This window comes from Theropithecus gelada, chromosome X (genome assembly GCF_003255815.1).
Source record: "Theropithecus gelada isolate Dixy chromosome X, Tgel_1.0, whole genome shotgun sequence".
Lineage (NCBI taxonomy): Eukaryota > Metazoa > Chordata > Mammalia > Primates > Cercopithecidae > Theropithecus > Theropithecus gelada.
Genome location: NC_037689.1, coordinates 116,227,507 through 116,254,314, shown reverse-complemented (window position 1 = coordinate 116,254,314; position 26,808 = coordinate 116,227,507). Strand labels below are relative to the sequence as shown.

Here is a 26,808-nt window from a genome sequence, read left to right as displayed (position 1 = left end):
TAACTTGACCAAGATCAGCACCCTCACTCTTACCCTTGGGTTTGAATTCTATAAAGATTCAGGGTAATTAGCAAATGTGATCTGATTGAAAACATATTCCTTGAGCTTAACACAAATGAGGGGAAGAAAACCTCCATGACATTAAAACCATTTTGCAGTAGTTATAGAAAATATGAAACAGTATCACCAGCATTTAAAAGGACAGCTATTGAAAACTGATTTTCTTTCTTTTTTTTTTTTTTTTTGAGACGGAGTCTCGCTCTGTCGCCCAGGCTGGAGTGCAGTGGCGCCATCTTGGCTCACTGCAAGCTCCACCTCCTGGGTTCACGCCATTCTCCTGCCTCAGCCTCCCGAGTAGCTGGGACTACAGTCACCCGCCACCACGCCCGGCTAATTTTTTTGTATTTTTAGTAGAGATGGGGTTTCACTGTGTTAGCCAGGATGGTCTGGATCTCCTGACCTCGTGATCAGCCCGCCTCGGCCTTCCAAAGTGCTGGGATTACAGGCGTGAGCCACTGCGCCCGGCCAAAAACTGGTTTTCTTAGTCTCTAATCTAACCTGCTAATCTATTACCTTGTGACTAGAGGTCCACATCATGTATATGATTAATCATATTGCACTCCACTTTAGCTTAATATTAGAAAGGACCAACCCTCCATTTCCATTAATTATCATAACTACAATTTATTGAATACTTAAGTCCCTTTAGGTGCTGCTTACAAAGGCTAAATTAATATTAAACTAAGTCTATTCATGGCCTTATCAGAAAACACAAGCACACCAGAACAGCCAGAACATCAAAGAAGCTCATGATGAATGATTATAAGATAAAATAGCTGGCTTGGAATTTTTTCATGTTTCTTCTTTTAACTCCCATTTTCTCTACCTCTCAGCATTTCCCCAAAATAAGACCAAAGGAAAACATTTGGGTGACATACAAAAAGACAATATTTATTTTACTCAAGCTTTCCTATAAGAAGTTAAACAGAAACAATCCCTGGTTGAAGACTACCAAAAATGTTAACATTGTTTCACATATCCCTTCAGTGCCCAGATGAAGGAAAAAACTTAACTGAATGAAAGAATAAGAATTACCATCCTGACAGTGGGTTTGCTTAGGTATGTTAGGAAAAAATCCACATAGGTTAGATCTAAAATAGTAAATGAGCCTACTAGTTTCCCACGGGGGATGGGAAATCCACTGATACAGAGGCCTCCAAGAGCTCCCAAGGCCTAGGGATCACTTTTTAGTGACTGTAAAACCACCACAAGTATTCCCGTAACTTCCTTTTCCCTCCCTTTTCCCTCAGCTATTTTACTGCTAAAAGAGGAGGATAGGAACAAAAGATCACTTCCCCACTCCCAGACTGCATGACTGTCAGCATCAATGTTCGTTAGGAATTTCACAGCATCCTCTTCATGGCCATCTAAATAGGATAACAGTAAAAATGGCTAGGGGGAGGCATGGGTTTTGCTTTCCAGAATTACAAAATACCTGGAAAGGAATTAATCTCATTCCTATACAGGAAAACCAAATATTCTTTCTAGAGAACAGCAGAACAAAGTAGAGCATCTACAATGGCTGTCTCCCAGCCTCAATCTGACTTCACAAGGAGGAAACAACTTTACATCTGCCGTTGTCATGAAGCCCAGCTTCCTCAGAGAAGCCAGGGCGCCATGCTTCTCCACGGCCATGGAAGCAGGCTGCCACTTGTACCCAAACCTGTAGAGAGTGAGGGTTTCTTATCTCCCCTCCCCTAGAAGCAGGAATTGCAAGTAGCATCATTGTATTAATATGATTGGTAAATGTTTGAACAGCTTGTGAAATAAAGTTCTCAAGTTCCTACCAGTAATATAAGTCTGTGTGTGAGGAGAGAAATAGAGTGGGGGAAATGCCTCTCATTTCCCATACTTCTTTAAATTTGGGGGAAGTAAGAGTAGAGGGGATATATATGGATATGTTGTGGGGATAAGTGAGAATGGAACCCAACATATGCCCCCAGAAAGCATAAACAGAGCCTTGGCTGGCTGGCTACCAATGTAAGACACAAAAGCTATTTAATTAATCATTTATGGCAGAGAAAAGAGGAATCCTGGACCCATCTTGTAAAGAAAGAGAAATAGGTTCAACTATTCTTTTTTTCTCAAGCGAATAGCAATGTTCTAAGTGAAGATACTACCTCATCTCTGTTTAGAAAATGCACAAATATCAATGCTGAAAACCCTCACATGGAAGTTACAAAATATGCAAGAATTAGTCACTGTTTCTCGGACTACTCATATTTAACCTGAGATGCTAATTATCCTCTGCTCCTCTGGGTCTCCTGAGCAGATTTACATCCTAATTTCCAATGAAAATCAAAAGACTACAAGAAGGGAAGGGGGGAGAATGCAAAAGGGGAAATCAGTGTGGGAGTTGTGGAGTTAAAAGGTCTGAAAAATGACTGGTGGAGATTAACAAAAAAAGTGGCAAGAACTGAGGAGTCCCAAATAGACTGTAAACCCCTGAAAGGGGTCTGTGCTTCACACCCAGGGGCCTAGCACAAGCCAAAGACACAGTAAATGCTACTTGAGTAGCAGAGGTGAAGAAAATACATTGTTAGAGACTTCATGGTTGAAACTCTAATACCCAAGGAGTCATTCTACCTCCACTGGCTTTGAAAGGCTTTGAAAGGTCTCGTCAAAGAAGCTGCCTCTGGTTTTTCTGTAGTTGTCATCATCATGGCCAACACTGATTTCCGGGGCTTTCAAAGCAGAGGAAAATGCTGTCGAAGGGAATGATGACTCCAGACTATTAAGAGGTTTTTTTGGTTTTGTTTGTTTACTTTTGAGACAGAGTCTTGCTCTGTCACCCAGGCTGGAGTACAGTGGTGTGATCTCCGCTCACTGCAACCTCCACCTCCCAGGTTCAAGCAGTTCACCTGCCTCAGCCTCCTGAGTAGCTGGGATTACAGGCGCATGCCACCCGGTTAAAATTTGTACTTTTAGTAGAGACGAGGTTTCACCATTTTGGTCAGACTGGTCTCAGACTCCTGATCTCAAGTGATCCACTCGCCTCGGCCTCCCAAAGTGCTGGGATTACAGGCGTGAGCCACCGCACCCAGCCCAGACTGTTAAAAGAGTTTTAATAGCCACAAACATGGTTCAATGGGATCCAAAATAATAGATATCAGATTTTATCAATTTTGTTTGCTACATGTTCTTTGTGACTCAAGTTTGACTTTAGCATTTGCACCCCAAATGAGTTCCCCTACAAATAAAATTTGTTCATGTTGACACAAAGAACACAAAGCAAGTATAGATCCCTTAGGAAGTTGTCACGACTCTTGATAAGATTAACTTTACTGCTATTATCACTTTTTGCTTTGTCCCCTAGTTTGAAGTCTGCTGACTTTTATAATTCAATGAGAATGACTCCACACTCTTCTCCAAAGCGCCCATTATTTTTAGTTTTCCGGTGCGCGACTCAACATAAAGACCTGTGGCTCTTATGAGCTGCCTGTTTTTAAATGGTGCAGTAGTTTCAGTTTCCATTTAATAAGTCCCCAGATAACAAATGGAGAATGGGAAGAATCTTCACAAGGTCACATTGAAGGTAAAAATAAATTATCTCCATCACTGAGAGGCTTTCTTCAGGTTTTCTATCAGCACTACAGAGTCGGTTTCCTCCTTGGTTTGCTTCTCATAGATGTCATACTTCTTCCAGTGCTAGAAGGGAGGAAAAAACACATACAAAATGACATTTCTAAACAGTGTTCTTTCCCTGAGTACTTAGTGCCAATGCTTATTTTTAGGTTGGTGTGCATGGAACCGTAAGTGTATGATTTCCTGTTTTTTCCTTTTTTGACCTAAGAATCTTTATCTATCTGAATGATTAATGAAACAGAACAATCAGGAATTAACATTAAATGGAGGTGGGAATCATGGGATAGTTACATGATGTACAATGACTATCTCCAGAAATAAACAAATTTGGACATTTCCAACATTGGAAATAAAATCCATTAAGAAGAATAAAAGGATGTCATGCCCTTCTTACTCCAACTGTTTCGCTGAGAACTTTATTACCTTTATTTTCTTAATGTCATTGCTCCAGAGACATAACAGGTTCAAAAAGTCAAGTAGCATTGAGATGAATGGCAAAACATAAGATGTTCCAAAAGTCTTACTGCAACTGAAATTGTTGAAAGACCCTATATTAAGAGCTTCATCTAACATTATTTGCTAGAACAGGAAATTACACATAAAGCACACTTATCTTGAACCCAATTCAAGCATGTCTTTTATGGTAAAAGCCAATATCCTGGTCCTTGTCTTTTTTTTACTTTTACTTGTAAATCAGAGGAAAGGGTGAAACATGAGCTCGGTCCTCTCATCTGTAAAATAAAGTTGTTAGACTAAACCAGGGGTTAGCCAACTATGGTCCACAGGCCAAATCTGGCTGAATGCTTGTATTTGTTTCTGTATTGCCTTTGCTTGCATTTCATGTTGTAATGGTAGAGTTGTGACACAGACTGAATGGCCTGCAAAAACAAAATCATTTACTATCTGGCCCTTTACAGAAAAAAGTCTGCCAAACCCTGCATTAGATTATGTCTAAGCTCGTTTTCTGCACAGATGTTCTTAGGAAAAGAAATAGAAAGAAGGAAAACAGAAACAAGAACTGCCTCAGGTTGTGCAATTGAAGATGGACTGCGCAAGTTAAGAGATGAGGGGATAAGTTGGGAAACGCTGCTGAAAATATGCAAATTATTCTAAATAAATTACATAACCCTGACACACCTACTGGAATGGCTAAAATTAAAAATACCGACAATTCCAAGTGCTCATAAGAACGCAGAGAAACTGGATCTCTATGTATTGTTGGTGAAAATAAGACAGTGCAGTCATTATGGAAAACAGTCCGACACTTGGTTATAAAATAACACATACACTTACCACATGACCCAGAAATCCCACTCCCAGGTATTTACCCAAGAGAAATGAAAACATGTCACACAAAGACTTCTACATGAATGTTTATAGCATTTTCACTAGTAATAGATAAAAACTAGATACAACTCTGATGTCCTTGAACAAGTGAATGGTTAAACTGTGTTACAACCATATTATAGAATACTGCTCAGCAATAAAAGGAAATGAACTACGGACACACACCACAATGTGGATGTCTCTTAAACGCATTATGCTGAGTAAAAGAAGCCAAACTCAAAAAGCTATGTACTGTGTGATTTCATTTATAGGACATCTTGCAAGACTTTAGGGACAGAAAACTGATCAGTGTTTGCAAGGGTCTACGATTAACAGAGGGGGTTGACTGCAAAGGACCACAAGAGAACTTTTAGGAGATGATGGAAATATTCTATATTTTTATTGGAGCAGTGATTACAAAATTGCATATATTTGCTAACATTCTTCTAACTGAACACTCAAAAAAGAGTAACTTTTACTGTAAATTACATGTCAAACTTGATTTTAAAACGTGAAATGTACAGATTTCTAATAAAAACAATTTGAAAAAAATTACATAACCTTGAAAAAATGGCTTATTTAATAAATGACACTAAGACAACTGGGTAATATAAGCATTTGAAAACAATGCTAAACCCTACCTCATAGCCTACATGAATAAATCCCTGATGGATTAAAGATCTCAATGTAAAAAAACAAAATCAAATAAGTACTAGAAAAATATGTAGAGGAACAACTATATAAATCTAAGGTGGAAAGGGCTCTTTACACCTAAAACTACAGGAAGATTTGACTGCATAAATAAAGAAAACCCTTTTGTACATCATTAATTACCCTAAATACAACACAAAGGAAAACATGGATAAGAAGCCAAAGGGTTAATATCTAATATGTAAAGAACTTTACAAACCACCAAAAGATGAATACAACAAGGAAAAATGGGCATGGAACAAGAATTTCACAAAAGAATTAATTCAAGCCAATGAACTTGGGAAAAAGTACAAAACCTGACTATAAAATTAAGACGCTCTTTTCTCATTTATTAACTTGGCAAGAATTTTAAAATTAGATAACATCATATTGGCAAAAGTATGGTCAAACAACCAGTCGAACATACTGCTGGTAGGTACATGAACTGGCACAACTTAGTTGTAATCTATGCTTCTTATGAAAAAATTTAAGTTTGTGCATTTTAATGTCCCAGTTTCCTTAACACAAAGGAATCATACTCTCCATATGTAACCTGGGTGTTTCACCTAACAGTGTATGTCATATATTTTTATACATCAGTAAAATTATCTACCTCATTTTAACCTCTACGTAATATTTCATTGCATGAATGCACTGTAACTTATTTAGCCAGTTTCCTTAATGGGAATTTAATCTGTACAATCTCTCTGGATGACAATTTGTCAATACAGGTAGAGCATCCCTTATCCAAAATGCTTGGGACCAGAAGTATTTCAGTTTTTGGAATATTTGCACTATATACTTACTGGCTGAACATCACTAATGCAAAAATCTGAAATTCAAAATGTTGCAATGAACATTTCCTTTGAATGTCACATTAGAAAGTTTCAAATTTGGAAGCATTTCGGATTTTAGATTTTCAGATTAGGAATACTCAGTCTGTATCAAAGAGTTTAAAATATATATGCCCTCTCCCTTGATCACACAATTTGACTTGTAACAATTTATCCTAAGACAGTAATAAAATATTAATACATATGGTTATACTTAGCTGTGAAACGATGCCTATACAATGAAATTTAGGATTCATCCAAATGCCAATTGGAATTTTTTTAAGTACATTATAATACGTGCACACAATGGAATATTATTTAGCCACTAAAAACTATATTATAGGGGACCAGGGTTAACTAACGTTTCCTGAAAATGGCTAGATAAAAAGTATTTTTGGCTTCGGGGGCCATATAGTCTCTGTGCCTATAACGCGACTCTGCTGTTGAAGCATGAAAGCAGCCACAGACAATATATAAATGAATGGGCCTGGCCAACGAAACTGTGTGACATTGAAATCTTAATTTCATGTGCCATGAAACAGTATTCTTAGATTTTTTTCCCAACTATTTAATAGCACAAAAACCATTCTTAGGTTAAAGACTGTACAAAAACAAGTGGCAAGCCGGATTTGCCCCTTGGTCTATAGTTTGCAGAAAAATTCTGCGAAGAAGATGGTGGTAGCGGCATAATTTTTGAATCTTCCCAAATATCACCATAAAAAAACACAAGTGGGAAATATAAATAGGAAAGTAAATCCAAAATCTACCAACACAAGATGAAATCTACAACAAAACAAGATGAAAATGATTCCCCCATGAACCTCAAAATAAGAGTGAGTGTGGATAAATCAGAGAGAGCTACAGGACCAAAATGGTATCAGCTGTGGAAGAGTATATAAACGGACTCAACATGGCATCCTATAGATCTGAGAACTGTAAAACAACTCAACTCAAACTTCAGCAAGCAAATTTATGAGCAACTAATAAAGGGAAGGGTTGGCATCTTTTCAAACAGTGATTGAGTGCAAGGAGTTCATTGTCTAGACTGAAAGCAGCCTGGGCCTCCAGAAACTCTCAAAACTAATCCTTGATCCCTTCCAGGGCAAAGCTGCACTCTGAGGAGAAACTGGTGAGACTGGATTACAAATTGGCCAGGACAGGGACAAGAGAGACATAAAAGAAAGCCTAGATTAAAGCAGAAAAGGTAGACAGAAAGGGCCAGGAGATTTCAGAATGTAATTCACTAGAGGATGGAGCTCTATAGCCATAAAATTAGGGGAAAAAAAAAACAACAACTTGTCTCAATCAAGCCTCCTTCTAAAAGTTCAGGAAACTGATTTCATACAAAAATGAACAACAGAAACCAGGCGTGGTTGTTCATGCCTATAATCCCAGCACTTTGGGAGGCCAAGGCAGGAGGATTGCTTGAGCCCAGGAGTTTGAGACCAGCCTGGGCAATACACATGTGAAACCCCACCTCTACAAAAAAAAAAAAATATACAAGGTTTTTTTTTTTTTTTTTGAGACGGAGTCTCACACTGTTGCTCGGGCTGGAGTGCAGTGGCATGATCTTGGCTCACTGCAACCTCTGACTCCAGGTTCAAGTGATTCTCTTTGCCTCAGCCTCCCAAGTAGCTGGGATTACAGGCGCCTGCCACCAAGCCTGGCTAATCTTTTTGTATTTTTAGTAGAGATGGGATTTTGCTATGTTGGCCAAGCTGGTCTTGAACTCCTGACCTTGTGATCCATCTGCCTCAACCTCCCAAAGTGACAATTTTTTAAAAAATAAAAAATGTTTAAAATTAAAGAATAAAATAAAAATGAGTCACAGAATAATATTTTTACAGAATTAAAACATAACAGAATGTATATCCACAAAACAGATGAAAACTATAATCTAATATTTCAAAACTAGCCGAGGTATATTAAAAGTTACATGATATGAAAAAAAGTAAACAATGTAGAAGAATATATTAAAAGTCAATATAAACAACTCAGAAATGGGATGACAAAACTCACAGGAGAATTAAAAGTAAAAGAAGGCCAGGTGCAGTGGCTCATGCTTGTAATCCCAGCACTTTGGGAGATCAAGGTGGATCACTTGAGGTCAGGAGTTCGAGACCAGCCTGGCCAACATAGTGAAATCCCATCTCTAATAAAAATACAAAATTAGCCAGGCGTGGTGGCACGTGTCTGTAATCCCAGCTACTTGGGAGGCTGAGGCAGAAGAATCACTTGAATCTGAGAGGCGGAGTTAGGAATGAGTCAAGATCGCACCACTGCACTCCAGCCTGGGCAATGGAGTGAGACTCCATCTCAAAAAATAAAATAAAATAAAATAAAAGTAAAAGAAAATAATCATTTCAAAATTGAAGACTAAGCTAGAAGAAACACAGGGCAAATAAACACAACATATCATCAGATAAGACCTTAAAGAAACAGATAAAAAGTAGGATTTTTTAACAAAAACGAAATGAAGGTGGATGAAAATTATTCAAGAGGATGTGAAAGGACTGAACGGGCTGGGTGCAGTGGCTCACACCTATAATCCCTCAACTCTGGAAGGCCCAGGTGGGGGAATAACTTGAATCCAGTAGTTCAAGACCAGATTGGGCAATATAGCAAGATCGCGTCTCTAAAAAAAATTTTAAAATTAGCCAGGCATGATGGCACACGCCTGTCCCAGCTATTCAGGAGGCTGAGTTGGGAGGATCACTTGAGCCCAGAAGTTGGAGACCGCAATGAGCTATTATGGTGCCACCATACTCCAGCCCAGGCAACAGAGCAACACCCTGTGCCAAAACAAAAAAGAAGATGTGAAAGGTCAAAGAAAACACGGGAACAGAATAACTAAAATCTATAAGTGAAGAAACTTTTACTAAAATTTTAAAAACCAGATCTAAAATTACATACTGAGAAAGCACACTATATACTGCAGAAAATCACAACACCAACACGTATTCTGGTAAAATTATTGGACTTTGAAGAAAAAAATCCTTTGACAACCAGACAAAAAGACCAAGTGTTTTAATACAGGAGGAAAATTATATTGTCTGCTGACTCTGACAAAAACATACTATGCCAGAAGAAAATGGATGACACATTTAAGATACGCAAGGCAGGACGTATGAGCCATGGATTTTATATCTTGCCAAAATGACTTTCAATGATAAAGGTAGCCAATTCCATCAATTGGTAAATAATTCAGGAAATGCTGAATTTCCTTGCTCATGAATCCTTCCTGAGAAAACTTTCGAGCTTCAAACAACCCAAATGACTGGAGCAATGTTGACATAAAAAATGGTAGTGAGCATCAAGTGTATCTCCACACATTGAAGTAAGACTAAATGAGGGACCTATATGAGGACACCCACAATGGAGATGCTCAACAACTTCAAAAATGGAGAGCAAATGGGGAGAGTATATGGAAAAATAGCTTTTCAATCATCATTTAAAATTATTTTATAATATATCAAAAGTTCAGAAATTCTTTTAATTCTCATTTGTTATATTCAAATACAATTCAAGATGACAGTGTTATTAAGACATATAGTAAAGGTTCCGTAAGTATGACCTATTGTTATTGTGGTTGCTATTACTCCATTTATTACTAAAGATATTTCAGTTTCCCTATGTTGTTCACATATCATTAAAGATAGTTTTATCTGGGTGACAGGATTAAGAGTGATTTTGTTTTTCTCTCTTGATTATCTCTAGTTCTAATTTGTCTATACTAAATGTATATTGCTTTATATATATATATATATATATATATTTATTTTTTTTTTTTTTGAGATGGAGTCTCATTCTTGTTGCCCAGGCTGGAGTGCAGTGGCTCAATCTCGGTTCATTGCAACCTCTGCCTCCCGGGCTCAAGCGATTCTCCTGCCTCAGCCTCCCAAGTAGCTGGGACTACAGGCACGCATCACCATGCCCGGCTAATTTTGTATTTTTAGTAGACGAGGTTTCGCCATGTTGGCCAGGTTGGTCTCGAACTCCTGACCTCAGGTGATTCGCTTGCCTCAGCCTCCCAAGTGATCAGAAAAAAAAAAAAAAGTTAAAAAATGCATGAAAGTATAGTGGTGAAGTATATATATATGTGTGTGTGTGTGTGTGTGTGTGTGAGAGAGACATGGATTTTTCATAAATTAAAACTGTATAACTATTAAAAATGCACCCTGAAAATTACACTTTTGCTTCTGGGCATTAGACCCAACACTTGGCTGTGCTGAACAAGAAAAAAGCAATTTGTTTTAATGAGGTGAACACAACAACAGAAGGGGCTTTTCAGAATACATTAATCTTTCTGATTGCCTTTTTTCATCCCCAAAATTGGAATTACTCTCATTTCCACCCTTTATCAACACAGTGGCCTTTTCCTGAGTACTGCTTCTATGAATATGTCCATGTGAGGTAAAAGAAATAAATGCAATGGCTCTTTCCTGCTATTCAATTATGTGAATTATACACCTGTCTAATTTTAAAACCATTTGAACCACTTGTAGGAAAAAATAAATAAATCCACACAATTACCAGTCCAAAATTCAATCCTTACTGCCAATTTTAAAAACAAAGTAATCAACAACAGAGTAATGGCCAAAGATGAAAAACATCATAGATGAAGAAAATCAGTGATTAGGGGGCTTACACAACTGGTTTTCAGTTGGTAATTATCTGAGCCCAGAAAAACAGCATGTTATATAGGCTTTTACATTTTAAAGGCATAAATTTGGTAGTACAACGAAACATCAAGTCTCAATTTAAGATTACTTTCAAGATTTGGAAAAGATATTTTCCAGAGTGGATTGCCTATAGAAGTGAAGACAGCTTCATGTACCTTAGCCCCATGCAAAAACACTGGCCTTGGTATACAAGTCTACCTATTTCATGCCCCAGTCTTTAGATTACCATTCAAAACAGAAAATTATACAAAATGAATTGTAGATCTCCACACCTTAAAATCATTGCAACTTGAAAAAGAACAAGTTGAGGCTCGGCATGGTAGCTCATGCCTGTAATCCCAGAACTTTGGGAGGCCAAGGCAGGCAGATCTTTTGAGCCCAGGAGTTTCAGACTAGCCTGGGAGACATGGCAAAACCCCATCTCTACAAAAAACAAACAAACAAACAAACAAAAAATAGCTGGCCGTGGTGGTGCACGCCTGTAGTCCCAGCTACTTGGGAGGCTGAGGTGGGAAGATCACTTCAGCCCAGGAGGTTGAGGCTGTAGTGAACCATGATCGCACCACTGCACTCCAGCCTGGGCAACACAGTGAGATCCTGTCTCAAAAAAAAAAACAAAAAAACAAGTTGAATGTGGTGGTATGGAGAGGAACAACTTGGTACTATCTGAGGTGTCTATTAATCTAACTCCTCACCTTAAAAATTGACAAAGGGAAATAATTAAATATGCATCTTGTCTTTTTAGTAGGAACTAAATTTCAGAACAACTAAAGAGCTCAGTTGATGACTGAAAGCAGCACTTTATAGATAAGTGCCAGCTAATAAGTGTAGAAATGGGCCAGGCATGGTGACTCATGCCTGTAGTCCCAGCACTTTGGGAGGCTGAGGCAGGAGGATCGCTTGAGCCTAGAAATTGGAGATCAGCTTGGGCAACATAGTGAGACCTCGTCTCTACAAAAGAAATTTAAAAATTAGCTGAGTGTGGTGGCACATGACTATAGTCCCAGCTATTCAGGAGGCTGAGGCAGGAAAATTGCTTGAGCTCAGGAGGTTGAGGCTACAGTGAGCAGAGGTTGCATCACTGCCCTCCAGCCTCAGTGACAGAGCAAGATCCTGTCTCAAAACAAACAAACAAACAAAAGTAAATGTAGAAATGACAGAAAGAGAAAAATTGTAATATTCAACCCAACCCCTAAGGAAATTACTGATTCAAGCAATGATATCAACTGATGTAAAAAGCATTAGCCGAAGACTTGACAAGGTGCTAGCGTAACACTACACAGATTATCTGTGTTGAAGCAACAGGGGAAATAAGTGCAGATGGCAGGAGGGGACATGCTGTTATCACCTTAAATATAGTGGTCAATCTCAACCACTGTGTTAGTGGTCAGTGGTGAGATGACTGGATAATATCTGTCTCCTGACAATTTGGGCAGTTGGAAATACTTGAATATGGACTGAGTATTAGATGAAATTAAGGAATTAATAATTTTTAAAGTACAGTGATGCTATTTTGACTATGTAGGAAAGCATTCTTAGTTTTTAAAGATAAACACTGAGGCTGGGCATGGTGGCTCACACCTGTAATCCCAGCACTTTGGGAGGCCAAGGCAGGCGGATCACCTGAGGTCAGGAGTTTGAGACTAGCCTGGCCAACATGGCAAAACCCCATTTCTACTAAAAATACAAAAATTAGCCAGGCATGGTGGTACCACCTGTAGTCCCAGCTACTCGGGAGGCTGAGGCAGGAGAATCACTTGAACCTGGGAGGCGAAGTCTGCAGTGAGCCGAGATCCTGCCACTGCACTCCAGCCTGGGTGACAGAATGAGACTCCATCTCCAAAAAGAAAAAAAGAAGATACACACTGAAGTAAAAAAATAATAATCAGCAGTATTTCGATGTTATCCCCATGTTTTAAAAAGCTCCTTTCTGATCAGGAATATAAAAATGGCACAATGCTGAAAATAAGAATTGGTTTCCAAGAAGCAGGGGGAGAATAGCTTTTTTTTATGGATAAAAGAAATGCAGATAGAGAGGAGAAGCAATTCCCTCTGCAACTCCCCTTACCTCCCCTCAATATGGCCAACAGCCCAATTAGTCATAAGGAGAAGGCAAATAGCAAAGCAACAGAAAGAAATGCTGTTGGCCAAAACGTTACTACAGTAATGAACAAAACATCATCAAAACACGAGTAACTTTAAGGAAAACTATACTGAAGATTTAATTTATTTATGGCCATAACTAAAAAGTTGTCCTATAAGAACAACTACTAATGGTGCAGTGTGGAAGAAAAGAGTGTTTAAAAAAGAACAAAGATTATTTATTTGGATTGGAAGTTGGTAACTTTGGGCTATATGGGTTCTAGTCCAGGTTTTGCAGTTGCCTCTCTATGTGACCGATAGAGTTTGGATATATGTCCCTGTCAAATTTCATACTGAATTGTAATCCCCACCGTTGGAAGTGTGGCCTGGTGGGAAGTGTTTGGGTGATAGGGATGGATCCCTCATGGCTTAGTGCTGTCATCACAGCAGTGAGTTCTCATGAGAGCTGTTTGTTTAAAAGTGTATGGCACCTCCCACCCCCTCTTGTTCCCACTCTCACCACGTGAGATGCCTGCTCCCCTTTCACTTTCCACCATGACTGTAAGCTTCCTGAGGTACTCACCAGAAGCAGATGCTGGCACCACAGTTCCTTTGAAGCCTGCAGAACCATGAGCTAATTAAACCTCTTTCATTTATAAATTACCCAGTTTCAGGTATGTCTTTATAGCAATACAAGATTGGCTTAAAACAGTGACAGTCCTTAAGAAACTTCTCTGTGGCTCCTAATGTCCCCATCTCGGGAGATGAGTGAGAATCTCGAGTTTTGAACATTTATAATTAAAGGGAAATAGTTAAACATGTCAACATCCACCTCATTAGATGACCTCTAGGGCTATGTTCATTCAATAATTCAATGATGCTAGAAGTAAAAGAATATGCAGCATATGCCATTTGGTTAAAAGCAGACATAAAAATTTGTTCTCTTACCCTTCCCCATCTCTGGAATTTTTATTATACTTTTAGTTTTAAAGAACTGATTTTGTTTAATGGTCTGCAATGGACAAAACAAAAATACCTTGTGCTTTTAATGGCCCATATTGTCAGTATACCTGCGTCACCAAATTACAGAATTATCTGACTCATCGGGACAGAAACAACATATTATCCTCTAGACAGCAAATTGAAAAAAGCAATTTTCCCATCTCTGAGAAAGATAATTGATCTGATTTTGCTGTCAGTGTTACCATCATTCACTCTATTACTCAGACTTGAAAACTTGAAATTATTTTTTACTCTCCCTACCTCTCATCACCCACACAGACTCACCAAATCATAATGAGTTGATTTCCTTTAATAATGTCTCTTACGTCAATCTCCTCTGCTACCTCCTAAGTTCAAGTCCCTATTATCTCTCAGACCTGGATGACTACAGTATTTTCTTTTTCCCTTAATGACTTGTACAGGGTTTCTTTTATTATAAAAGTAGTACATGCTCACTATAGGCAATCTGGAAATTTTAGAAAGGTAGAGAGAGAATAATATCAGTTACCCACAATCCCTTTGCCTAGAAATGATCATTCATTCAGACCCATTTCCTTCCCCTCATTCTATGTATATATTAAAGCATTTTTAATAAAAATTATGATTGTAATATACATGTTTATAGTCTGTTTCTTACTCCTGTATCTTGAGTATTTTGTTATAACATTAAATGCTTTGAAAACCTAATTTTAATTTTTTTAAACTAATTCTCAATTGTTATGTTTCACTGGCTTCTAATTTTTCATGTTAAAAGCAAATGCTGCATTGACCACTCTTGTGCCACTGTTGGATTATTTCCTCAAAATTGGTCCCTAAAAGTATAATCATAGGCTCAAAGATTCTTGTTACATTTTACCAGTTTGCCCTCCAGAAAGGATATCTATCATTTTACAGGCCCACCAGCAGCAGTGCATGAAAAGTGCCATTAATATACACAAGACATGCCAATATCTTCCCATTTAAAGCTATTCATAATATAACCCCAAATCTTTTTCTCAGAAATCCCCTATCCCAACCCTCTACTTCTGTCATACAGACGTCTTAGAAGATGGTGAGGTTCTTCAGGACAGGCATTCTATCTTACAAGAGGCAATGCAGCCTAGTAGAAAGACCAAGAGAAGTCTAGCATAAGACAGCCCTGGGTCAAATTCTACCTTACCACCAACTAGCTGTGTGACTGCAACTACATTGTTCAACCTCATTGGGGCTCCATTTCCTCATCTGTAAAATAATACCAACAGCATCTTCTCCACAGGGTGGTTATGAAGATTCAATAAGGTAATATAGGCAAAGCACTTAATACATAATAGTCTGACACATAGCAGACTTTCAATAGCTGGTTAAAGTTGTTAGAGTACAATTCCCAACCTCCAGCATCTATCACAGCTGGTGAAATGACGTAAGAGACAGGGGTAAATATCTTTATCAGTGATTTTCAAAGTGTGATCTACAGACTCTCTTAGCGGGACATGGATCATCTGTGGCTCCTGTTAAATATGCAGAGTCCCAGAACTCGTCCCTGACCTGCCAAATCAGGTCAGGTCAGGGGATTGGAAGTAGGGTCCAGAAATCTGTATTTCTTATAAGCACTCCAGTTGATTGTGACTCAACTAAAGTTGGAGAACCATAGTTATCATACTCGCTCCAGGTACGGCATACAATGTCCTTATCAGGTACCTAACTTCTGGATCTACATGCCCTGACTCCCAGGGTCTGGCACAGTTATCTACTGTCTGTGAAGATGACCTGGTGAAAAAGTGATCCAAATGAATCTTCCTCTGATAGCATATATGCCTCTCTGCCTTCCTTCCCTAACCAAATATCATCACTACCATTGAGAATTGCCCATTATTACAATAATTATTTGGGAATTAAAGATAAAAATAAATTATCATCAATAGTAATACTAATCACTAACACTTATTAAGCACTTACAATGTACCAGGTAGGCTAAGCAGTTTCCATTTAATCACCTGTTGGGTATTAAATTAATTTAATCCACATAACAACACTATGAGGCAGGTGCTATTGTTACCTCCGTTTTACTAATGAAAAAATTGAGTCACAGAGAAGCTAAGAAAATTATCCAAGGTCAAAAAGATGGTAAATGACACAGCAGGGATATGAATCCAGACAATCTGACTCCAGAAATCAGGCTATTATCTACTATGCAGTACTACTTCCCTAAATTAACTGCCCTATGCTTGTTATTATTCCTTTAAGATACACATAATGATAATAATATTTATTTCACTTAGTGTTTTTATTATTTCAGTAGGGTGGATGATAAAGTTGAAATCTAACTTTAGTTGGATTTATCACAGAAGCCTCAAACCCTTTTGTTCCCATAATGTCTTAAGTTTTCTAGCCACAAATTCTAGCATGAGAGTCTGCAGGAAACCAACTGTAACAGTTGGGGTAGGGCTGCTCCATTTCTATGTCTCTGGAGTCTAGCCTTCCAAGAAACAACATGAACACAATGCATTTCAATTGCTTACCCTATGTTTATATGTCCCCACATCAAGTTTTTTAAATTATCCAAGAGTCAGAAGGCCTGCTCATTAGGCTAGCTTTATAAAGGAGGCCCTCCCTCCTGCATGTTTTGATAAAATATGTCCCCTAACCAGAGAGAGAATGGAGTCCAGTCATATAAGATGAGCAAAGTATTCTGAAGACTTCTTCACTGGTATGCATGGCCTCAGATACTATATTTTAAATCAGCTCTTCTTCAAATTTCTAAAAATAAATTGTACTTTAGAAGAACCAATTTCAAAATGAAATTCTGATACATGCTACAACATGAATGAACCTTAAAAACATTATGGTAAATGACATAAGCCAGACACAAAAGGACAAATATAGGAGGTATCTAGAATATTCAATTCATAGAGACAAAAAGTAGAATAGAGGCTACCAGGGGTGGGAGGAATGAGGGGATGGGGAATTATTGTTTAACAGGCACAGTTTCTATTTGGGATGACGAAAAAGTTCTGGAAAGAGATAGTGGTGATGGTTGCACAACTTACAAATGCATTTCAGGACACTAAACTGTATACTCTTTTTTTTTTTTTTAAGAGAGTCTCGCTCTGTCACTCAGGCTGGAATGCAGTGGCATGATCATGGCTCACTGCAACCTTGAACTCCTGGGCTCAAGGGATCCTCCCACCTCAATCTCCTAAGCAGCTGGGACTACAGGTGCATGCTGCTGCACCCGGCTAATTTTTATATATTTTGTAGAAACAGGATCTTGCAAAAAAAATACAGAAATTAGCTGGGTGCAGTGGCATGCTGTCCAGGCTGGTCTCAAACTGCTGGGCTCAAGTGATCCTCCTGCCTCAGCCTCCCAAAGTGTTGGGATTACAGGCGTGAGCCACCATACCCAGCCTGTATACTTAAAAATGCTTAAAATAATAAATTTTATGTTATGGATACTTTACCACATTTTTGAAAAATCCCATAGCTTCCAAAAACAAAACAAAACAAAACAAAACAATTTTAAGCCCCATGAAATCTGTTCTTACCAGAGTATCATCATTCTGGTCTCCAAACATTTCTTTAAAAATCTTGCCAGGATCAGGAATTGGAGGGAATATAATGATCTTGAGCCTTTAAGAAAACAGAGACATTTTGATTCAAACCTTCCAGTCCATAGCAGTGTCCCACATAAATACCACCATATTAAAAGAAGGCACAGACAAAAGACATGGTACACAAGTCATCTTTATTGACAAGGCAGTTGTGAAGAAATTTCTAAAATAGGGTACACAAAAATCAATGTTCTAAGGTCATTAAGTTCCACTCTTGCCCATAGGTGGAGCACAGGGGCCATCAGAATAAGTGAATTACTTATACCCTATCATCTAAATAATAATGCTGCTCTACTTTTAATAGACCAGATGGGCACTTGCTGTGTATAATTTTGAAAAAAAAAAATAATCTTCTGAGAACAGGATACATTCCTGTTTCTTTTTTCTTCCAACTTCTCTCCATTTTCCAATCTTATAGCACCCTTTAATGGGCTTGCCTCCATCTCCCAGTGAGTGTCCATGGATGTGCCCCCAGGATTCAGTCTTTTGTCTTCTTGTCTATCTCATTCACTTTATGAGCACTCCCTTCAGTCTTTGGGCTTTAAATCCATTCACATGCCGAGCATTCCCAAAATTAGATTTCCAGCCCAGGCCTCTCCCTTCAACTCCAGATTCATGCACACAATCGCTTATTTAACATCTTTATTTGGATATCTAATAAGCATCTCAAACTTAACATGTGCAAAACTGAAGTCCTTATCTTTCCTCAAACCCAGCTTTCCTCACAGTCTTCTCTGTCTCAGTAAATGGCACCAGCATTCACTCAGTTGCTCAAGCCAAAAATCTAAGAGGTATCTCTGAATCCTCAATTACCCTCATACCTCCACAGACAGGCAGCTATCAGCAAGTCTTATCAATTCTACTCTCAAAATATATACTATTTCTGACCACTTCTTGCTGTCTCCATTGCTAACCCCGTAGTATAGGTTATCCTCATCTTTCTGCCAAAACACTGCAATTCCTCTGAACTACTCCATCTGCCTCCACTTTTGCCCAAGTCAGTTCTTCACTCAGCAACTACAATGATCTTTATGACAGTAATTCAGATCATGTGCCAACTCTGCTCAAAACTCTCCAATGTTCCTCATCATGCTTAGAATAAAATCGCAGTTCCTTGCCATGGCCTGCGTGATCTGGTTGGCCAACCTCTGTCCTCACTCGCTGCTACTCTCCACCTTGCACTCTCCACTCCAGCCAAACAAACCAAGTGCATTTCAGCCTTGGGGACTTGGCATTTGCTGTTCCCGTGGCCTGGAGTGCTCTTTCCTTGAATATCTGAATGACTCACTCCTTTACATTATTGGGAGTCTCTCCTCAAATGTCACTTCCTCAGAGAGGAGTCCTCTGGCCATCCTACGTAAAATGCACCTCCCTAGCTGTACCCTGCTACTGTCACTTATACTTCTATGTGAAATCATAGTATTTATTATTTATTTTGTGTGTCTGTGTGTATGTGCGTGTGTGTATCTTTCCCTCTAGAATGCAAATGGGGACTTTGTCCTGTTTACTGCTGTAACTTTAGCACTTAGAACACTACCTGGTTCACAATTAGGCACTCAAAAAATATATATATATGTTGAATCAATGTTGAAATAATGATAAAATATTGGTTCTGGATCTAGCTTAATAACCTTATTCCAACCTTAGTTATTTACTGCAAGAGCAAATAACAGTCCTATAATGAGATAGAGAAAATAATACCTTCTCAAGGAATGGATACCATACATTCATGACAACTTGATGAAGTTCTCTTTCCCACAATATTAAGTAGTAGCCTGCTTTGTATTAATACTAGGCAGTCATTTTATTAGTAATGGTCTCCATTTCTAAAACTTCATTCCAAGAACTACTGACTAACTTGATAGATTAGGTATTTGAAAGAGTATTAAGTGAACATAGGACCTATTCAACAATCCTAAACACATGCAAAGGGAGCCATGCTTGAGCAGGGAGCCCTGGAAAACTAATCCAACACATTTTTCATTAGAAAGTGGGCATAGTGGCCAGGTGTAGTGGCTCATGCCTGTAATACCAGCACTTTGGGAGGCTGAGGAGGGTGGATCACTTGAGGTCAGAAATTTGAGACCAGTCTGGCCAACATGGTGAAACCCTGTCTACTAAAAACACAAAAAATTAGCCGGGCGTGATGGTGGGCACCTCTAATCCCAGCTACTCGGGAGGCTGAGGCAGCAGAATTGCTTGAACCCAGGAGGCGGAGGCTGCAGTGAGCCAAGATCACACCACCGCACTGCACTCCAGCCTGGGCAACAGAGACTCCATCTCAGGAAAAAAAAAAAAAAAGAAAGAAAGAAAAGAAAGAAGAGAAAAGAAAAGAAAAAAGAAAAGGAAAAGAAAGTGGGCACAGTAATACTTCCTTGTCATGTCATGCTCCCAAAAGCTACTTACAGGCAACATGCTTCTTATACACTGGGCAGACATAAAACACAAGCACTAAGAGTAATAACCATAGCAAACAGGCTATCAGAAACTGCAAAACCTGCCTGGGCAGCTACCTTACCTTTTTAGGTAAAGCAGAAGTACTATGATTGCACCTGCGACGATGACTGGAACAATGAGTAACATGGTTATGTAGAGTGTGGAATTGCGCTTCTTACCTGGAGAATGAAAAGCAAACAGAAGAAAGACTTGAGAAATAAAACCCTTTTAGTAATAAACCAAGCAGCAATTCCATTAGCTAGTAAGATCACAAATATTTCTGCTCCCTCCCCCAACCTATTTTCCCAAACTCTTCAATTATCTTATCTTCTGTTAAATTAATAGTTTTAAAAAAAAAAAAAAAAAAAGTCCTCCTCTGGTGCCTGAAGTTCCCTGGGTGAACAAATACCTAAAAGATTACCTGAAATCAGGATATTTTTAAAAAGACAAATATAAGCTTTATTCTCTTTCAAAAACTCAGAGACCAGGGCCTGGAACCATATTGATTAATTTAATCTGAATCAGAATCCCTTAAAATTGATGGTCTCATTTAAACTTTTGTTTGTTTGTTTTGGTTTTTTTGAGACAGAGTCTCTCACTCTGTCACCCAGGCTAGAGTGCAAGAGCACAATCTCAGCTCACTGCAACCTTTGCCTCCACGGTTCAAGCGATTCTCCTGCCTCAGTCTCCCGAGTAGCTGGGACTACAGGTGCACACCACCACACCTAGTTAATTTTTGTATTTTTAGTAGAGATGGGGTTTCCCTATTTTGGCCAGGCTGGTCTCAAACTCTTGACCTCAAGTGATCTGCCCGCCTCGGCCTCACAAAGTGCTGGGATTACAGGTATGAGTTACTGTGCCCAGCCTCATTTAAAATTGTATAGAAATAGACTAACCATTCTAAAAATGACAAAATACATGTTGTTTTCAACTACATAGTAAAAAAATGTAGTAAACTCTCTTATTCAAAATAGAGGAGGGCTGGGCTAGTGAGCTCAAACATTCATAACAAATAAAAATTTCTCTATGTACATATAATAATGTTTTCATAGCCTAAAATCACTATTCAAAAACTGATAGTAAAATTATGTAGTGTTCAGAAGTTGGAAAGCCAACACATTGGAATTATCCAAGTTTTTTTTGGCATATGTAATAATGGCATAGAATGTCTTAAATCATGATTGTCCCAGAAGATCTGAGACAGATGTCAGTGACACGCACATTGTCCATTGTTCAGTAACTTTCAAAGAACTAGAACAGACTAAACTATGTAAACTATTCAATACAATTCAATATTTCTTAACTGATTAAAAAAAACAACTTCAAGATCTTGCACTGCTTTAAAGGAAGGAGTATAAACGAATTAGTAGTAACTGGAAAATAGTTATAATAGCAGGCACTGAATAATTCTGTCTGACAAATACCAAATAACTGCTTTTAGCAAATAAACTGGTAACATATCACAAAGGGTTTTTTTAAAAGTTCTTTTAAGCTATTTTGCCATGAAAGATTTTTTTAAATAAAAATATTCCTTCTTAGAATAACTTTAAACATTGATATTACTCAATTGATAAAATCAATGGAATGATTTTAGCTAAGACTTTTAACATTATCTCAAAGATTCAAATAATTTTAAGATTCTAGTTTACATATAAAACTATATATGCCTTAGTATTGATTCAAATATGATTACTACAAACAAACGTATCTCATTGGAAAACATAAAAATTTTTTTCCAGATCCAAGAGAAAAGGTATGAATGAAGCCCTTTGTAAGTGCGCACATGCGCGCGTGCACACACCCAAACACACAAATTAAATGATGAAGAAGACTGAGCCAGGAGACACAGATGTGACTAGGGAAAGTACTTTCCCTCAGAGATCCCTTCCAGCTATCTGATTCTACAGTTCCCTCTGAAATGTACAAACTGGCCTCACATTTTCAAGTTTCTACACAGGATCTGGTAAAGTTTGCCTGTTTGCTTATACTAAAATATCAAATAAATCAACACAAACCCTGTCCTACAAATCTGTACACCAACTAGTTTTCCAGAGATAGTGATTTTTTTTAATTTAATTTTTTTGAGACAGAGTCAGTCTCACTCTGTCTCCCAGGCTGGAGTGCAGGGGCGCAATCTCGGCTCACTGCAACTTCCGCCTCCCAGGTTCAAGCGATTCTCCTGCCTCAGCCTCCCGGGAGCTAGAACTACAGGCGTCTGCCACCATGCCCAGCTTATTTTTATATTTCAGTAGAGACAAGGTTTCACCATGTTGGTCAGAGTGGTCTTGAACTCCTGACCTCAAGTAATCCACCCACCTCAGCCTCCCAAAGTGATGGGATTACAGGCATGAGCCACAGCACCCAGCCCAGAGATACTGATTTTTAAAAAATTCATTCCACAAGTCATTAGAGCGTACACAAGTCATTTAAGGCAGAGTGCCAGACCAAACCTGCAACATTATGGTGTCACTCTCCCTGGGAACAAATTACTATCTGAAAAACTGGACTCAGGTGACTGCTTCAGGTCCAACCTGGTTCAGGGTAGTGATTTCCAAATTTGAGAGAATACGAGAATCTCCAGAGGAGTTTGTTAAAACACAGTTTCAAGCATCTCACCCCAGCATTATTGTGTCAGAATCTCGGGTTGGTGACTCCTCATCTATCTGCATATTTAACAAATATGTTCTCCCACACCCCTCCATGCCTCTGCAGATAATTTGTGGGCCTCTCTCCATCCCAACCCACCCTCCCCACAAAGAAAAGAAAACCACTGTACTGTAGTGGCAAAAGCTTTAGCCTTAGCGTCAGGAACCACTTGCCAGCTGCCTGATCTTCATTGAGTTATTTCATGTTGCTAGGTCTCTCAATCTCTTCCTCTGGTAGGGGTTGAAAATGAGTCTCTATAGGGATCCTTTCCACTCTCTGACTTGGAGAACCTAACATGGCAACTCAGTATGATGAAGGAGGTGGGGAGAGTTTGCAAGGATGTTTCACTCTGCAGTCAACCCTCCACCACCAGGCAACAAGGTTTAGCAGCCCCCAAGAGTAAGCGGGTAATTCCCTCCTCTGGTACCCTCATTCACAAAGGGAGGAAAAGTGAGGAGAAGTTGGAATAGGATGAGGGGCAAAGGGGGGAGGCTGAAAGAAGCTTGCAACAGTTTTGGCAAGAAGCAGGAAGGGTCGTTGGAAAGCTGGAATCACCCCTCCTCCCCATTGTCATCATCGTTCTGGTTGGTCCTGGTAGCAAATGCAGATGATCAGCATGACAAAGCCGGTGAGGATGCAGAGGGAGCTGATGATCAGGTAGGCGATGCCCAGGAAGGGGTTCCTGCCACCCATCCACAAGATGCTGCTGAAGATGCGGAGCTTGTGGCCGCCAAATGCACGCATCGGGTAGTTGTAGGTGATGTTGACACAGTAGACACCCCGTAGTAGCCCAGCTGAGTAGTTGCCCTGGTGGATGTCCGCATACAGCTTGCGGAATGAGGGCAGCGCTGCTATGTGCATCCACACCACGAAGTCTTGGTTGATGAAGCCGGTGTTGTTGGGGATGGGGCTGAGCTCGTCGTAGACCAGCCGGTGCCAGTTGGGCGGGAGTGCCGTGCCATGCAAGGCCAGTGCCAGGCTGCCGTTGACCAGTGGCGGGTTGCAGAACTTGATGGGATAGTTGTTGGTCTACCAGGCGATGCAGGTGCAGTGCGGTAGTGCGGCACCTCCACGTAGGGCCCGCCGGCCGGCGCTGGTGTCACAGCGAGGAGGAGTCGTTGAAGAGGCTGTTGGTAATGATGGTGCAGGGTGCGCAATGGGCAGGCGGCGCAGTGGGTGCACTCATTGACCGGGTGGTGCAGCGTGCTGGGCAGCCTGCGCAGCTGCGCGTTGTCATGGACATTCCATACCACCGGTTGTTTTGGTAGAAGTTGGTCAGCACGTAGTAGGGGTACACGGGGCCCTGGAAGAGCTCAGGCAGTGAGAAGTACCAGGCACATGAGCAGGTGGGCGGTGGCGCACAGCCCTGGCCAGCTGCAGTTCACACAGAGCAGTTGCTGGTGCCTGGGCTGCCAGCGTAGTTGTACTCCAGCTCCTTGATGCTGTTGGAGGAGTAATAGAAGGCGAGGCCCACGTAGAAGAGCTGCAGCGTAATGCTGGCCAACAGCAGCGGTTGCCAGGCGGGGAAGCGCTGCCGCGTGAATGTGGTGGTGTTGAGCTGGTGGGCACCCCCGGCTGTGATGCTCCAGGTCATGGCGGCTGCATGGGCTGACCAAGAGGGGCCCAGCCACGGGACGCTTCCCCTGTGCACTGGGCGAGCCCAGGGGATCCTCATGGGGCGGGTTTCCCCGCCCGCTCAGGTAAATCGGAAGATCTTAACTAGTTTTAAACACTATTAACAAAGATGCTATATTAAATATGTCATCTCATTAACAGTGACTACATATTTTACTGGTTACTTACCACTACTAAAATACCTAAAATAATCCTAACAACAACTACTATTATTCTTAAATAAGCACCTACCATACGTCTGATACCATACTGGGTGGTTTTGCATGCTTATCTCATATATATGCTATAATGATAGCATTATCTCCCATTTAAGCAGATGAGAAAGATAAGGCTCAGAGAGATTTAGTAAGTCATCCAGAAGGATTTAGTAAATAATGGCGTCAGGCCTCAAATTCCAGTTACACTGTGCAATTCCAAAGCCTGCCTTGCTACATCTAACATATAGACTGTCGTTTGTCTACATGCATATTCATTTTTCCCACTAGGTCATGAACATCTAGAAAGCATCATCAAGGCCTGGCACCATTGTTTTAGGTAGTCACTAAGATTTCTCCACATGATTCCTGCCTCCTGATATTCATACCCTGGTGTAATCTCCTCTCCTTGAGCGTGGGCTAGACAAATTGACTCACTTCTAAAAAACGGAACAGCAGCAGTAATGGGATGTCATTTCTAAGGTTAGATTATAAAAGACCATGGTTCCCATATTGGGTGTTCTCTCACACTGTTTCTTGCTTGGATTACTCACTTGGGAAAGCCAGTTTCCATGTCAGGAATTAGCTCTATGGGGAGGTCCAAGTGGCAAGGAACTAAGGGAAGCAAATTACCACAAACTGAATGGCTTAAAACAACAGAAATGTATTATCTCACAGTTTTGGAGGGCAGAAGTCCAAAATGAAGGTGTCAGCAGGGCTATGCTCCCTCTGAGGGCTCTAGAGAAGAATCCCTCCTTGCCTCTTCCTAGCTTCTGGTAGCTCCTGGGAATCCTTGGTGTTCCTTGGTTGTAGCTGCATCTCTGCAATCTCTGCCTCCATCTTCACATGGCTTTCTTCCCTGTGTGTCTGTGTGCCTCTGTGCTCTGTGTGGCTGCTCTTTTTATAAGGACACTAGGCATTAGATGAAGGGTCCACTTTAATCCAGCATGACCTCATCCTCACTTGATTATATCTGCAAAAATCCTATTTCCAAATAAGGTTACATTCACATTTACCAGGGGTTGAAACCTACGAATATATCTTTTTGGGAGATTCAATTCAACCTGCGACAGCCTCCATCCAGCAACCAGTGAGGTACTGAGGCTTTCCAACGACTATATGAGTGAACTTGGAAATGGATTCTCTGTCCCCAGTCAAGCCTTCAGACAGATTTCAGTTCTCATTGCAGCCTGACTACAACCTCATGAGACCTCCAGCTAAGCTGTGGCTAGACTCCTGACTTACCGAAACTGTGAGATGGTAAATGTATGTTGGTTTAAGCCATTAAACTTTGGAGTAATTTGTTATGCAGCAATAAATAAACTAATACAACCATGCCTGGCACATAACTTGTTGAGCTTCTCAATTAATAGGGAATTGGCTACCTCAACAATCTGTTTGGCTCATATACAGCTGTTTAAAAAGTTCTTAAGTTGGTTCTGTGTTGCCCCTTGGAGACATAAAAAGTAAAGCCTATTCCTTCTTGTACCTGACAATACCTCCAATATTAGAAATCAGCAATCATGACTCCTCAAAGTTACTTTACCAATTGTTCCTTGCCAAGTTTTGAGATTCTTCAACATCCTGATTACCCTTTCAAAGATAGATTCTGGTCTGCCAAGGCAACTCCTTTAATGTGTTGCCTTGGAATGGAATACTGCACAATTCTGATGTGGCCATAGCTCTGTGCCCCAACCTGCAGCATTCCTTTCCGGGTGCTCCACTTATCACTCCTAAGATTATATATGCCTTTTTGACACATTTAAGGTTACAATGGGCCGGGCGCGGTGGCTCACGCCTGTAATCCCAGCACTTTGGGAGGCCGAGGCGGGCGGATCACAAGGTCAGGAGATCGAGACCACGGTGAAACCCCGTCTCTACTAAAAATACAAAATTAGCCGGGCGCGGTTGTGGGCGCCTGTAGTCCCAGCTACTCGGGAGGCTGAGGCAGGAGAATGGCGTGAACCCGGGAGGCGGAGCTTGCAGTGAGCTGAGATCCGGCCACTGCACTCCAGCCTGGGCGACAGAGCGAGACTCCGTCTCAAAAAAA

General features: G+C 40.1%; 1 protein-coding gene and 1 pseudogene across 1 annotated transcript in view; both read right to left on the bottom strand.

Moving 5' to 3' along the window:
• Nucleotides 1-924: 924 nt before the first annotated feature.
• Nucleotides 925-26,808, bottom strand: part of IL13RA1 (interleukin 13 receptor subunit alpha 1) — a 65,887-nt gene continuing 40,003 nt past the window's right edge. The window contains exons 9-11 of the mRNA XM_025372720.1: nucleotides 20,366-20,462; nucleotides 17,782-17,866; nucleotides 925-3,708 (exon numbers count right to left, since the gene is read on the bottom strand). Coding sequence (XP_025228505.1) covers nucleotides 3,616-3,708; nucleotides 17,782-17,866; nucleotides 20,366-20,462 — 275 coding nt within the window. The 3' untranslated portion in view covers nucleotides 925-3,615. The remainder of the gene's footprint in view (nucleotides 3,709-17,781; nucleotides 17,867-20,365; nucleotides 20,463-26,808) is intronic.
• Nucleotides 23,503-25,003, bottom strand: LOC112616236 (annotated as a pseudogene).